Consider the following 15,740-nt stretch of genomic DNA (forward strand, 5'->3'; position numbering starts at 1 on the left):
ATCCCAGTATATCACGTGCGACACTTTCACGCGTATGTGTAACTGTGAACAGGTGTGATCGACCACGTGGCTATTTTAGAAAACTCGTTCATCTAAAATCTAAATATATATTGGCGACAGAATAAAAGTAATATTATTAATTTTAATCAAATCTAGATTTATCTTGTACAAGCTTATGTAACTAATATAAATACATATAATATATGTAATAACTTTTCATTACAAATTCTAAAACCTATTTTAAATATTTTGGTTATACTTATATATTTTTACATCTTTGGAATGTTACGAAAAGTTTCACAATTAATGAATAAAAAGTTCTTAAATTCTTTTTCTGTTAACTCGTTAATAGTTCGCTAATAATATTTAAAAGTGAACGCAAATTTTTATTTATACAAGTTTATTGTAACTCCGATCCAATGTATTATCGATCGTATCTTTGATGGTATAATTATTCGATTTAATTATCGACTCGTATTTTCTTTATCTTTTCTTCGACATATTATAAGTATTCGACAAAATATTACATCCCTGAGAATTGCTATTGACATCCTCGGAAGAATACTTTATGATTTCTTTGTCACAATATTTTAGGCTGTACATTCTTAGTAAGGAACACTGTCTCGTACGTAGGCCTGCTTTCGATATTCATGACGTTGACATTTACCCCACCAAGACCGTTTTATGCAAACCTTCTGCGGCTTTAAAACAAAACATTTTGATTGTAGCACGTCAAAAAAGATTTTTCCTATAAAATCTGCTGACGCAGTTCCAGCCATTTTTAAACATGTGCGAAATCTGTAAGTAAAAAAAAAAAAAAAAACAAATTGATAAATTCAGTTTTTATACATTAATATTCTCTCACAAGCGCTTCTTTTAAAATTATTTAATAAACCTTGCTAATTACTAACCGCTCATCGCAGGTGCAATGCATCATGCTCGAAATTCTCCAATTGAAAATGCCGTAACGCGATTCGAATGCCGGTATGTAAAAAGGACAAGTCGTGTCGTGCTTGCGGCAACAGGCATCAGCCATGCCGAAGCCGCCCAGATTGGTGTACTTGGTAGCACGGTCACCACGGCCACACCACTGCGTTCCCGGTATCATAAATAATTCTCTTCGAATCCGATTTCGACTCCGACTTTGCTTTTCATTACTCGCTGTCGCATTCGTTAATCGTGCGTATTTTCTGTTAAAAAAAAAAAAAAAGAATTTACTTTTACACATTTATATGCACGGGCATCACTTTCGCTTACGCAGGAATTATTAAGCAAGCCAACTTGAGGTGCTCGTCATACCTATGTCGATGTTGAGCCAAGGCTTGGCCTCGCACTCGCATCCTCATGCGATCGCACTGATGACGAAGCTCCAATGTCGACAACAGCCAAGAGAGATCACGGGGTATTCTCGAAATGTCCTTACCGTCCAGTTGGAATGCCTCGATCGACACCTCGTCATCGTCATCGTGATAGCGATAGACACCGCGAGAGCTGGGCAAACACTCGTTGTCGTCCCACCGCGCGAGCTTCTCGTCGATGCAATCAGTCAATGTTTCACCGGCATAGATCAATTGCAGCTTTCTGTTCGACTTGCGAAGCCAGATTTGTCGCAATGTCACGTCTGTATTTCTATTAAAAAATAAATATTATTAAGATCTCATTTTTTGTTAAATATTTCAATTATTAATAACATTTCTTTAAAAAAAAAAAATTAAATAATCGCCACCAAACAATTAGAAGTTAAGAGTAACGTTTAAAATTTAATTATTTATAAACCTGTAAATTTTATCACATATTTAATATAATATGAAATTTAAAACGAGGTGTAATATAAAGAAAAAAGAAAAATAAAATAAAATAAAATTGAGTTTGCTCAACAAATTATTTAGACGATGAAAGTAAATTCAGAAAGAGAGGACGGTTGATGAAAAGCACGTCGTGCACTTTCTTCACGACGGTAAAAGAGCTTTCATCCTGCGTTTAAGTGCAAAGTGACGCTTCGTGGTTGTGGTATTCCGTGGTATCCTCGTGAGAGCATCAGCAGATGAGTCCCATCTAGGAGAGTAAAACAGGACGGCGACCTACCGAACTACGTTTAGGTCCGGCGCGAAAGGGGCCAATCCGATCCCTATATAGAGGTTCCAGGACATCCGCTCGTCGCAGAACCTAATCCTTGCTTACTTAACTTGCCGCTTTTCGGCTTAAGAGCTTGGTTGGCTTTGCGGTGACTGTCAACGAATAAACATGATAAATTGTATCCCCTTTTTTGACTTTCAAATCTAATGAAATAACAATTATATTGTTGCATTTTGTGTACCATTTTATTAAGCTTTATATAATTGAATTCACTCTTGAGTTGATTTGCAGCACACTTTGACATTTTTATAAAATGTAACAATATAATACTATCTTCTTCCGTTTCTCTTTTATTTTCTATAAAAAAAAAATCTAATTTTAAAAGATAACTAAAAATAAATTTATTTTTATTGTAATCCGGCAGAAAAGAGGAAACAATGTGAATAAATTTATTCATTCGTTTGAGCATTGATCCCTTTTTTCACAGGCGTTAACGCAGCATTACAATTGTATTGAAACTTATTAAGGCTGACAAGGATTCACAAAGACCATTCTATTAGACTGTATCAGTGTTCTTCGCAGCACTGGGTGGCATTTGAAAGACCTAACCGATGTTAAATGTACATGTAACAGTCAAGCTTCCACATATATTGGCAATAATGAAAGGCAGCATTGTTTTCGTGGTTGCATACCGAGTTCCCGCTTCAATCCTCCGACTACCATACAGACGAGACGATGGGTGGGATAGGAAGAAGAGAGATTTGCCTATATCCGAGAAAATGTTATTTCAGGAAAGAGGATAGTCCAGGATATTATGCACATGCTAGTCTTTGTTAGAAAAACACTCGACACGTGTTCTATAAAAGAAAGCATGTTAGTGGAGGAACATCGGCAGGTTCAAATATTGATGCCCTACAATAATTGTTACATACTCGCTTTCGAATGCGGTTGCCTGACTGTTTAATTGCGTTTTAATATTTGTTATATTAGAATATAAAATAAGAAATGCGGCTACACTCACCCCCAAGTGATAGTGCTTTCCTTAGCGCAACCTTTGGACCACTGGATGAGCTGCTCCACTTGTCCGTCGGACAAGATCCTGATAACCGAAATAATGCGACTGGAAGATGTCCCGACGAGCTCAGACGAAACATTCGATCGTGCAAAATATGTACTTCGCGATGAAGCTCCGACAGACGATTGCGTGAAAATCAACCCCAATGCCAGCAGCAGCATCGGGTACCTGCGCCAGAAAAAATTATTACGCTTGTGTAAAATTCCTTAAATTTTTATAAACGTAGAGTCTTAAATCAAACTTATTGCATTTATATAATAACTTCATAAATTAATCTACCAATTATGTCCAAGAATTATGGCATAAAATCACGAAGCAATAATTTTACACACACATAACGTGCTGCAAGTTTATTGCCTGAACCCGCTTAAAAATTCTTTGATCGTGATATACAAGGTGGTCCAAAAAATTGAGTATTTTATTAATTCTATCGGATCTAAAGATGTGAAATATGTTAAAGAGTGGTTTAATATTGTAATAGCAACAAAATTAAAAGACATAAAAATTAAAAAATTTAAATAATTTAAAAATATAAATTAAATAATATTCATAAACAAACATAAAGTATATTTATGTTAGCGCAACATAACTTGTTATATAATTTGTGGTAATATTATCACGTTATGTTTTTTATCTTTTTTTTGCATTTATCTTTAGTTCTACATCGCAAATTCTCAAAGCAGAAGAGATCTTTTTTTCGTTGTGCTGCTATAATTAAAATTGCAATATCTACATCTATTCATATTTTTTCTTTTTTCTTTTCTTTCTTATTATTAAAATTATTAGAAGTATAAATAATTCACACAGTTAAAGTAAAAAATTATAGTTTTAAAAATAGCAATTACTTATTTTAAAGTTACGTGAACAACTGAAAGTAACGTGAATAACATGCTCATACCTCTTTGACACATTCATCTGTATTATCCAAGATTTAAAAATATTAAATTTGTTCGATCTTCAGGCACAAAGTGTTTAAATAATTCCATATGTATATTTTCACATAACGCTTGGCGGTTGAAAAAAAAATCTCTAGTTTTTTATGCGTCCACTTAACTTTGCACGTTTATAATCGTACTTATTATCGTCAAAAAGAGTAAAATTTTATTATATCGCGATAATTTAAAAGAAAAATCAACAAAAATTAATGGTGAACAGTCATGTGGCTGTCTGATTCACCTAAAGCAGTAACTGGATGCCAAAATTTACTGAAATTTATTGAAATTACTGCCTGAGATTATTAAAATTACTTATAGAGAATTTACATGTATAGACCACATTTTTTTATTATGTTATTGCTTATGTGTGCATATCTAAACGCGGTGCTTAACAGCACTTGGCGCCACGCGACTTGACAATTCGGCGAGTGTCAGTCCGCGAAAGCCAACCACCAACCGGCCGTACTAACAACTGGCGCGATACGCTCGCGGCTCTCCCTTAAATACCGCCGAGTACAGCACAGTTCGGGTAGTTCGGTTGTCCAGCAGAGTTCACCTATACCACCATCGCGGGTTCTGTCACTTACGAGCCTCTCTTCTCTCTCGCTTCTTCACCGCTCTATCCACCTATCTTCTCGCTCTGCTACGTGTGCACTTCCAATAATCTACCCTACTCCGAGTTTCCCTTCCGCAGTTCCTCTCCACCGGCTCGGACACCAACCAAACTCCACCTCGTGCCCCTTCTTCTTGTCCTGTTCCTTCACATCCACCGCCAACGAGCCGCGCGCCTGCCAAATCCAATCCCACCTACTCATCCTGGCGGGATCTAATCTCTGCACGGTCTTGCTCTTTCTTTCGCGATCTTACCCGCCAATTTCTCTCTTCTCCTTTCGGCGTGGCCGAGGCAGCGGAGGCCATCCGTCGATTTCTTTCAGCCTTCGAACGACTGTGGTAAATGCCGGTGCTTTGGTCCCGCTGATGCATCCATCACCGCGCGTCACTGCACCTCGTAGTCATCGATATTCGAGATCTCCAAGTCGCGCGGCGAATTACGAAAAAGCGCGCCGGCATAATATGCTGATATAGGCCGTGACCTTCCGCATATACTTATCACGAAACGCGCAATGTAATCAAGATACACAAGGTGTCCCGAAAACAGACTGCAAGTTTTGCAGACATGTGTTTTAATCTCTTCTGAATCCTCTGCTAAAAAAAAAAAACATTAATTCATCAGATTTTTGATAAATTACACACAACTAAAAATTTTAAACTAATATAAAATAGTGAACGATTCGGATAAAGTCAAGCTCTATTTAGAAAGTTATTTTTTTACTTACCTACAATCTTTACTTTCTTTTTTATTATTATATGAAACAATGATACGTAAATCGCTCGGTTACTATCAAGTAAATTATTCAAAACCGTACGATAAATAGTTGTTATTGGTTGCTTGTTTTATAAAATATCGTCCATGCAATGGTCATAGGTCATTTTTTAACCGAAACGTGCGATAAACTCTCGTCTCGATGGATTATTCATCGTGCAGTTACGCATATCTGCAAATTAGCAAAATTGTATTATTTAGAATATACTTTAATTATTATTAATTAAATTAATTAAATCGTAATCCACTTTTACATAAAAAAAATAATGCGTGATCTATAAAATAATAATTTAATCACTTATACTGAATATGGGAGAAGTAGCTGTGTACGCTGCATTTAAAAGCTTAAAGAGAAGAAGACAATGTAACAGTTGCAGAGTAAAGGAAATCAATTTTTTACTTTTCCGGTAGCAAAAAAAGGTACCTCTGGAAAGGAGTGGATGTGTAGTAATACCGGCAAGTGTAGGATGTCCGGGTCGAGGAGATTCGTACTTTTGTGAAACCGTCCGGCGATTTTACGCGCGTGGAATCACGGCGATCAAAATCATTTGGTAAAACGGATAAGTGGCTGAGAAAAGGCGGCACCAGCGGCGGTTTCTATTCATTGCGACCCTTGTAGTTATGACTTTGGCACTGTTAAAGAACAAAAAAAAATACATTATTTAGAAAAAACAATATTTAAAGATGTTCTTCCAAAATAAAGTGACATAAAATTTTTTACTAAAAAAATTTATAATAATAAAATGTTTTTTAAGTATATAATTTGTTATACACTTCTCCTTTTGTACTCTAGTATATCAATTAATAAATATTAAATAGATTAGGAATAATTTTGATTTTAATCGGCAATCAATGCACGTTATATGATTTAAATGAAAGTGTCCAAGTAGAAAGTCTAGTTTCAGGTGCAAAAAAATATACATGTCGCCTAGTGTACGACTCGAACGGAGGTGTAACAGAAGAAAAGGACTACGACAGGCAGAGGAAGGCGAGAAGGCGAAACGAAGGGCGAGATGAGGGTCCGTGAGTGAGGAGGCAATTCCTGCCATACGCGATTGTTCGGCTTTCGAGGGTTCGCGAACCGAGTCACGTCTTTATATGCATCCTGAGTGGTAAAGCAAGCTGGACCAAACTTATTCCCGTTATCCTAGTCTCAAACGCCAATGGCTTTTCCTCGATCTTCTGTCAGACACCGCCGAAAGCGTTTGAACGCTTCCTTACTAATCGCGAATCTGGCAGTGAGCTAAGCAATATCAATCTGATTGAAAGGAAATGCAATCGATTTTGAATATTCAATATATACGTATATCACTTTAATACAAGCTGCTCATTTGCCAAGTCGATTATTTTACAAAACACAAATTAGAAAATTTATTTTAAATATAAAAAGCTAGACATCAGATAAATGACAAGTTGAATAAAAGACATTTAATTAAAACATTTTGAAATTAAATCGACTTATTCCGGTAAAGGAATCTCGTCGGCGAGTCGTAGAATTGACCCCCTTTTCGGGCTGCTTTTATCGCGACACTCGAGGCATTCATAGCCGTCATTTTTCGCGACAATTACTGTACAATAATTACATAATTCTCGCCACACTCGGCACTTGACGCTAGAAGGGATCGGCGAAGGTAGTTAAAACCTTAAGTAGCGTTAGAGGAAGAGGGACGAAAGAAGAGGGACGTGGTTTCTGGTTTGCGTTGAATGTGCCGTAAGCGATAGACCTGGTTAACCCTACGGAAGCCGCAATGTAATTGCTCTAAAATGGCGAATAATAATGATTCAAATTATTGCTCAATTAAAAGCAGGAAATAAATTTTGTGTTAATAAAATTTTTTTTTTATTTTTAATTTCCCAGTGCAACAATTAAGAAAAAAACTTGACCACGAAACGAAACGCAACGAGAACTTCGAAAGCCTTGCGGAATCAATTGAGACAGTAAGAATAGGCGTTAAGATTTTCGAAGAAGCGGCGAAAATCCGCCGAATGAATGAGGAAAAGAAGATAGAAAACTTCGACCGTCTTACTTCAGCAATTTATCCACAGCATCTCTCTCCCTTCTACCCTTTCATTTTAGTTCGCGATGAGACAATGGGACAACAGTTGCAAGATGCGATAACGCCGGATTAATTCTCGATCGATTTCGTAGCTACTCCATCCACTCGTATTGTCCACAATCGATCCTGAGAGTCGTCAGCTTCACGTAGACGTTGCACATTGTATGCGTGAGTTGGTACAAACTGCAAGTGTGCATGTTGATATGCAGATACGCAAAGAAGCTGGGACCTAACCACCGGAGACTGAAGATTGAATTATTATTATTATCATAACCATCAGCACTCACCCGTGCCACTTCCGAAAGCTTAAAAGTTTGTTTGTTCGCTAGATCAAAGGAATTGTAATGTTGCGTTCTCTCCCGAGAATAGAAGAACCGTCCCCAATGGTGAGACGACTGTCAAATGAACAGTACGTGCACGCAACTAAAGTACTTCTGAGAGTAATGTAATCATAATTCGATTTCACGTTTTTTTTTTGTAGGTTTTTTTTATATCAAAATTCAACAGAAAATATATTTAACACAAATCATTAAAAATTCTTTAGCATCTTTTAGTTCTTTTTTTTTAGAATAATTTTTTTGCACTTATCAGAATATAGAAATAATTAAATACATTATATATATAAGCCCGAGTATTTTTTTATAAAATTAAATTCGTAGTTAAGAAAACTCACCATAATGTTAGGACACCGTGTGTGTAGACCTAGTCCAAGACTGGGGCCCATTTTCCAGAGAACATCGACGACCCTCATTAGGTAATCATCTTTTAATTAAGCCAGAAAGAAAGGATGCCGGCCAGTTCCGTTTATAGTTCTAAAAATAATTATCATATTTTAGGGAACGTATAAATAACTTAATGTGTTACAAAAGAATTCATATTTTATATTTAGAATTAAGAATCTATCTTTCGTGTGACAAAATACATATATCATTTTAATCTTTATTCAATTTCATGAAATTTAGTTTTAAAAATATTCGTGAATTTATCCTTTAACTTTTATTTGATATATATAAAGTTTGAATAGCGTAACAGGAATATTAGTGTATAGTGGTGTATGGAACTGATAGTAATTTATATTTTAAGCAATTTTGATTGAAATCCATACGTGAAAATCATTGGATCATTGGATCGCGATACAGAAGAGATAACGACATCATCGATGGTCCCTTGGTAGCGGGAAGACATAATTGATACGTACAAATCACCCCCTGCTGCTGACGCGAGGAGACCAGGGATGAGTATGGGTGTACCGAGAAGGGACGATCGACGAACGGTTGTTTGACGGCACCTCTCTCCCCCTTTCTCCCCCTTCCTCTCTTTGCCGTCCCTCTGTCCCCTCCTACACCGACGCACCACGTGAAGCTGGTATCGCATTCACGGTCCACTGCCTCAGGATTCGGGTCCTCCACCCCGCTTCTCCGCGCCGACTCTTCCTTGTAAAAAGAGAGAATACAGAGGACACACTACCACCCCTCGTCGGCGATCCGTAACCCCCGATCGTCAGAATCGAAGCTATCACACAACGAAACGTACTTAGCGAACCGCTACATAAATAACGCATCTGCCGCCGCACTTTGCTGCTATATACACGCTTTAAGCGGCTGTGCATTTTTCGCTTCATCGGAAAATCTTGTTCGCGCAAATGCAAAAGCAAAAGCTGCTAAATTCTCAACCTCCCTGTCGATTCAGGACACAGGAACGCTGCAAAAACAATTGGAATTATTAACTGAGACTCAAAAGATTATTGTAGAATAAATTAAAAGCCCGACAAAAAAAAAAAAAAAAAAAAAACAGTAAATGAAATTCGTTTTGACAGCGATAAATAATTATCTGGTTATTTAATTTCCAAACATTAAAAGAAAGAAAGATATAATTGAATCAAAACGAAAAAGATACATTCAGCAAATTAAGATATCCGAGAAAATATAGTAATACAAGCTTTTTAATGTCTTATTGCTACATGCAGTTTCATCAAAACGTTACACGTCTCCTTTCCGCTTAAATCAATTTCATTAACGAATACTGAATCAACAATTGATAAATTATAATTTATTTGATTACCTGCAATTGTCATTATGACATATGAGATATTGTCTGGTGTGCAACGACTTAAACAAGATACGGGCGTAAGCGTATCTATCATGCGTCAAGCAGCAGGATGATTTAACATATAATACACAAACGTCCAGAGGTAGGAATATGGGGGATGAACGTAAACTATAAGATTCTCGTTCTAACGGCATATATTGGCTTTTTGCCAAGCTACGCCGGGCCATTAACGAGCGGGCTTGCTTATCAGTTGCTGAGTTCGCGCTACCAGCACGCCGACGATGACCAGCCGTCCGATGAAACTGTTTCTGTCCCCGTATCATCCGGAGAGACCGCTACCAGCTCATAACTCGTCGTGTACCGGCTGTAAATGACGAAAACGATCGTCGTAATCGCCAACGCTGATGGCCGTTCTCGATGTTGATTACCTATTGATTGAGAGCACGTATCCTTATTCGTATGGAATGAAAGTGTCTTGGTGAATAAGCTGTAAGAATGATGTGAGACAGGCACGGTAATAAGGGGAAGGGGGAGGGGGTATATCTTAGAGGGAGTAGGCGGAATCACAACGAGTAAAAATCTTATTTTCAGATGGCCGATGCTCATCTTAACCGATCTTGCTTTCTCTGTACATACATACATGATCGAGCTCGAACCTTTAATTTCTTACATATCACTTTTCGTCAGCGTAATATTTTTACATGCTCGTTGTGGAAAAGGTATCGGCTCTCTCAAAAACTTGGACCGTAATAATTAGCATATCGATACTTACGACACTTCCCCATATTTATATAGGCGTAAAAGGTGAAGAAATGCCGCGAACAGAGGAGGGACATAAAGTAATAAAATATGAGGAAGAAGCGCGCGCGTGAGTGAGCGTAAAAGGCGCGTTCAAATATGGCGGAAAAAGTGAGTCACGGCGCGCCGTCGGCAAAAGAGAGAAAAGTGCTGGTATCACGGAGGCGCTTGGCGACGCTATCGGCGACTCCGCTCCCTCCAAAATCGCGCGTGCATTGGCAACATTGTTTTTTGGTAGTTTACAAATAAAATGGCCGATATGTGAGGCTAGTTTGTATGGACAATAAAATATGCAATTATGTAAAATTAATGACCGTCGGCTGTGCGTGCGTTCAAGCTAAAACGTCAGTTTGTGAGCGCGAAACACGGAAAGTGTGCGCGGTGAACGAGTAAGAGTGCGGGAGCGCCGCGGGAGGAAGGTGAAGGTTGTCTTTGAAGACCCGTGGACGCCGCGGGCCCGAAAGACCGAAACGAGGAAATCACTTATGGTCTCCAACACATAGAAGAGCCCCCGTGGCGGCGTGCCTTTTTCTATTGGTGTACAGTGGCGCGGCAACGATACAAAAAGCAGCTCCCGGCACCGCGGAAAGGCGTTTCGAAGACGGAACTCGGTGAGCCTACGAAGCGGCCGCCTTGCTTCGATATTTCTGACGGTACGGCTCACCTTGCCTCACGCGGGTCCGTCCCGACTCGTGTCCCGGGGTACGCATCGCGTTCTTGAGGGTCGCCTCGGGTGCACGCTGCACCGCTTTTATGACTGTAGCCAAGTAACTTTGATAGATTAATCACTTTGCAGCCCTGCCCCGGGTAACCGGACTAGCCGGGATACGCGGGACACCGAGTCTGTCAAGCTTGCATAGCGTCCAGTACCATCAGCCGTTCTCGGCATAGATATGACATCCGTATTTCATCACCAAGGCCGAGATACTGGAGCGTGACGGGTACGTTTACTTGGAACCACTCAAAATATTTCCCTCGGATCAGTTTGTCATAGTGGAGACGGCTGGCGCGGCAGATGAATTGACAGATACAGAACAGCGTACGAATACCGCGTCCAGCCAGACTAACCCATCTGTCACAACCTTGACGAATATGTGTACCACCCCTGGGAATGCTGGTACAGGATTCGGGTACGCTTGGTCCTTCGGTGGTCCGGGGACAGAGACCCGAGAAAACGCCCAGAGCGAACTCGCAACCAACATCAGTTACGCCGTCAATAATAATCAGGATCAAGGTTCCAGTCAGAAAATACAAGTTGATATCAAGCCAACCAAGATTACTGCTACCACTCACCGTCGTCCAATGTTTGCAATGAATGAAAGTTGTCAGCAAACGCCCACTACGCATCATGGTCATACAGGAGGAGCACATAATCAAACGACTCACGGTACTCACGTTCGCACTAAAAAGCATCACGACGTATTTTCAATAACATGTGACAAAGGAGGATGTAATTGTGACGCAACTCACCCGACACCTCCACCTTCTTTATTCTCAAATACTTTAGTTTTTACAACAGCAGACAAGCACGCTATGAGTAAGCATTTCATGACACCGATTGGGCCGTTGCAGCTCACGGCAGAAGAGTGCAATGAGATATTAATGAAGAGAGCAGCGGCTGCATCCAACCAGGCAAATGCGGCGAATAACGTTGCAACGAGTCAAACGGACAATACTGCCCATTTCGGGCATGTTTTGACTCATGTGAATACAACACAAATTGAGACAAAAGTCAAGCAGCAACAAGATATGGGAAGTCAGGTCCGTGTACCGAAAGAACGACCATATTCCTGTTCGGAATGTGGAAAATCCTTTCTTCTGAAACATCATCTTACGACACATGCGAGAGTACACACTGGTGAACGACCGCACATTTGCATTCATTGCGGCAAGAGTTTTGCGCACAAACACTGTCTTCACACGCATCTGTTACTTCATAGCGCCGAGAGACCGTATCAATGTCGCGAATGTAAAAAATCTTTTACACTGAAACATCATCTTGTAACACACACTCGCGTGCACACACGGGAGCGGCCGTTTATCTGTCAAGAATGTGGAAGAGCGTTTCCTCTCAAACGTCATTTAGTGACGCACAGTAAGTTCCATTCGGGAGAAAGACCTTACGTTTGCGAAGAATGTGGAGAATCGTTTTCGCAAAAGGATCATCTTACGATGCATTCACGCTTCCATGGTAGCCTACATCCATTCGTTTGCCACGACTGCGGTGCAACATTTCAGAGAAAGTTCGAGCTAGTTAATCACGGCCGGCTACATGGCAGAGTTCCACATTCGTGTACTGTCTGTGGAAAGGAATTTCTCCAGAAGAGAACTCTTTTAGCTCATATGCGTTTGCATACAGGCGAAACACCTTTCGCTTGTACCGTTTGTGGAGAAGCATTCCCTCGAAAAGCAGATCTGGTCGCTCATTCTAAGATTCACAACAATAATGCAAGTGCGGATGAAAAGTCTCTTACGTGCAGGTGAGATAACTAAGAGTGAAAATACATAATGTAGCTGCACATACGTAAAATTATATTAATTTTATTTTTAATTAATTCTCGACATACACCGCAAATTTCAGTGCTTATTTTCAGAGAATTTGTTATATAAAATTAAGAAAATTAATTGCATATATATGTAAAATTTAAACTGTAATTAAATGTATTAACATTAATTGACGAGTCCGAAAAAATAAATAACTTTTGCTTGCACTTAGAATGCGAAAAATAAAGAAACTGTATAATTACATATTTACTACAATATAATTCTTATTTTAGGGAATGTGGGTTGGATTTTCCCAACCGAGAAGCTCTAAACTTACACCAGAGGTTACATACTGGTGACCGAACGCTTGTAACGGATCTTTGCGGGTTAGCAGCTGCCTTCCAACAAACTCCAGCACATTTCCTTACCCCAAACACTCCAGGAACACATCAGGTAATGACGATGTATTAATTTTATTATAATTTAATATTTTATAATTATAATACTAAGATATATTTTAAATTTAAATGTTAAAACCATTTTAGTATTAATAAAATATCGTGATATATTTTTATATCACGATATTTTATTAATATTAATAAAATATTTATATAAAATATATAACTTACTAATTATATTTTTTAGATGAATGGACCGATAGGAACACCTGGTGTTAGCCATATGCATGGTGCGACACAAACTTCGCCGCCAGTAGGTGCAGGACCTAAACCTAAGCCACACGTTTGTCCTGATTGTGGCCGCGGTTTTGCACAAAAGCACGGCTTGTCGCAACATCAACGGCGTCACTCTGATGGCAGTTGTCACATAAGATCACATGTATGCGACAAATGTGGTAAAGCCTTCTTCCAAAAGAATCATTTGTTGTTACATCAACGTCAGCATATGGATCCGCCACCAAGTATACTTAGACAACAACAAAGGCAGGCTGCTCAAGCTGCAGCTCAGCAAGCGCAACAGCAGCAGGCGCAGCAGCAACAGGCACAGCAGCAGCAAGTTCAACAGCAGCAGCAGCAGCAAGTGCAACAAGTACAGCAGCAGCCGCAACAGCAGCAGCAAACGTGTACTGTCGACACAAAAACGATTCAACTACAGGCAATACAGCAGCAAGTACAGCAACAAGTGCAACAACAGGTACAGCAGCAGCAAGCTCAACAGCAGCAGCAACAGCAGCAGCAGCAGCAGCAGCAGGCTCAGCAGCAGCAGCAGCAGCAAACGCAGCAACAGCAAGCATGTTCCGTGGACACTAAAGCAATACAGTTGAATGTCACCATGTGAGACGGTATAGAAACAAAGGACTTGAGAGTCCTTGAAACAATAGCACTCCCAAATGCGCACCCTGCTGCCACCCTCTGCACGCACTTCTCTTGTACTAACAATATACGTTAGATATGTATTTATTATCTCTAGAGTCAAAAATAATAATCAATTTTATTACAAAAATAGGAATATACAAAGAATATACATAAATATATATATACACTATTCTAATTATTATAAGGCTTGTAACAAGAAAATAAAAGTAACCATATATTAGTGTTTTACATATACTTTATAAATATACAAATATAAAAAAATATATATATATAAATATATAAATATATACTTTAGAAATGTAAAATGAGACTAAACAAATTAGTTGCCTTAACGAGAAGAAGAATTTTAATGAACATATTAACGATTACGTTTGGTGATTTTTCTCATTTACTTTTATTTAGTAGGACATCACTTTATAAGGAAACACGTATTGAATAAATCAAGATAAAAAAATAAGTTTACCCTGTATCGCTGCTTTGTTATCCTTTTCAATTCATGTAATCATGTGATGGTAATTGAAAGGAAAATAATTGATGTGTGAACATAGTAGGTCAGTAACAGGAAGAGGAAGACTCTGTAAACGATTTTGGCGAAGAAAAAAAAAAGAGGGTGGCAGACATTGCGCATTTATGAAGCATTTTTAAAGCTTACCTCTATATAAGATAGCATTTTAGTCCCGCGCAATTTATATTTTTACGTTAAATGATACGAGCAAAATGTTCGTTAAATTTTAGAAATACGTAAGAATCCCGGTTTTATAAGATCCAAATATCAATAAATGGATGTAAATGTTTTTTCGTGAGAAATCAACGCGATGAATGAACGCCATCGATCTTAATATTACATGAAATAATTAATGCATATATTAGTTTCGCGTCATTAAAATTATATAAATCACAAGATTAATATACGTAAGTTTAATACGTATATTAATCTTGTTATACGTGCACTTCGCGTTTAGAATCCTAAAAAGCCTTTTCCACATGCTTAATCGTCTTTTGATTCAAACATTTTTCTTCGTAATTACAAAAGTGCGCGTCATGTGCAGTTACGTGTGAGATTGCTTAGCAGACTTCTAGTAAAAAGCAAATTTAATTTTTGTCAGTAAAAGTATATTAATAGTATAGCTAGAAAATCGGAAGAAATACGAATAAAGGTTTCCTACATAGTTTTAATATGTATCTATCTTTCTTTTCTAAAATAACGTAGGATGCTGGCGATATCTATATGCGTAAAAAAAAAAAAAAAAAAAAAAAAAATTAATAAAAATTGTGAAAGGAGTATGTTAAGGCTTCTGATAACTCGCAAATAAGTGAGTGAGTTTTTAAAAGTCGTCGATTTTTCTCGTCAGTCGTAATAAAAAATTGTATGGCTCCTTGTGGTATTTTTTTAATGCAACTTCGTATGATAAAACTGCAAGAAATCATGTGAGTTTTACGTTGCGGCTTGCGGTAAAAATCGACGACTTTTTAACATACTCCTGTAAAGTGCAAATTTGACTACGTGTCAGTTTTTCTGTTTCCATTTGTCTCGAACAAAAAACGAAT

General features: G+C 38.3%; 2 protein-coding genes and 1 long non-coding RNA gene across 4 annotated transcripts; 1 reads left to right on the forward strand and 2 right to left on the reverse strand.

The window, feature by feature from the left end:
* Window positions 1-450: 450 nt before the first annotated feature.
* LOC139110412 (uncharacterized) lies at window positions 451-4,921 on the reverse strand. Its single transcript, XM_070670208.1, has 5 exons — window positions 4,050-4,921; window positions 3,098-3,319; window positions 1,300-1,629; window positions 912-1,190; window positions 451-798 (listed from the first exon to the last, which is right to left on the reverse strand). The coding sequence occupies exons 1-5, from the start codon at window positions 4,064-4,066 to the stop codon at window positions 606-608; spliced, it is 1,041 nt and encodes a 346-aa protein (XP_070526309.1). The 5' UTR covers window positions 4,067-4,921; the 3' UTR covers window positions 451-605.
* Window positions 4,922-6,111: 1,190 nt separating this feature from the next.
* LOC139110419 (uncharacterized) lies at window positions 6,112-10,533 on the reverse strand. Its single transcript, XR_011546995.1, has 5 exons — window positions 10,349-10,533; window positions 9,589-10,004; window positions 8,726-9,228; window positions 8,201-8,339; window positions 6,112-7,770 (listed from the first exon to the last, which is right to left on the reverse strand). It is a non-coding gene; the product is annotated as an uncharacterized lncRNA (long non-coding RNA).
* A 110-nt stretch (window positions 10,534-10,643) lies between these two features.
* LOC139110406 (zinc finger protein 432) lies at window positions 10,644-15,368 on the forward strand. 2 transcript variants are annotated; one of them, XM_070670178.1, is made up of 4 exons: window positions 10,644-11,076; window positions 11,171-12,854; window positions 13,152-13,311; window positions 13,504-15,368. In XM_070670178.1, the coding sequence occupies exons 2-4, from the start codon at window positions 11,467-11,469 to the stop codon at window positions 14,152-14,154; spliced, it is 2,199 nt and encodes a 732-aa protein (XP_070526279.1). In that variant the 5' UTR covers window positions 10,644-11,076; window positions 11,171-11,466; the 3' UTR covers window positions 14,155-15,368. The 2 variants fall into 2 exon arrangements, with proteins under 2 accessions (XP_070526279.1, XP_070526280.1); XM_070670179.1 differs by having other exon boundaries at window positions 10,644-11,027.
* Window positions 15,369-15,740: the final 372 nt, after the last annotated feature.

Source organism: Cardiocondyla obscurior, linkage group LG20 (genome assembly GCF_019399895.1).
Source record: "Cardiocondyla obscurior isolate alpha-2009 linkage group LG20, Cobs3.1, whole genome shotgun sequence".
NCBI classification, from domain to species: domain Eukaryota; kingdom Metazoa; phylum Arthropoda; class Insecta; order Hymenoptera; family Formicidae; genus Cardiocondyla; species Cardiocondyla obscurior.

What these genes read in the sequence shown, in the direction of transcription:
- LOC139110412 (XM_070670208.1), bottom strand. An exon ending in GAAAGCACTATCACTTGGGG is followed by an intron (nt 1,630 to 3,097) that starts GTGAGTGTAGCC and finishes ATTTTTTAATAG; the next exon opens with AAATACAGACGTGACATTGC. An exon ending in TTGGCTCAACATCGACATAG is followed by an intron (nt 1,191 to 1,299) that starts GTATGACGAGCA and finishes TTTTTTTAACAG; the next exon opens with AAAATACGCACGATTAACGA.
- LOC139110406 (XM_070670178.1), top strand. Translation starts at nt 11,467, where the DNA reads ATGTGTACCACCCCTGGGAATGCTGGTACAGGATTCGGGTACGCTTGG. An exon ending in GAAAAGTCTCTTACGTGCAG is followed by an intron (nt 12,855 to 13,151) that starts GTGAGATAACTA and finishes TTCTTATTTTAG; the next exon opens with GGAATGTGGGTTGGATTTTC. An exon ending in ACACTCCAGGAACACATCAG is followed by an intron (nt 13,312 to 13,503) that starts GTAATGACGATG and finishes TATATTTTTTAG; the next exon opens with ATGAATGGACCGATAGGAAC.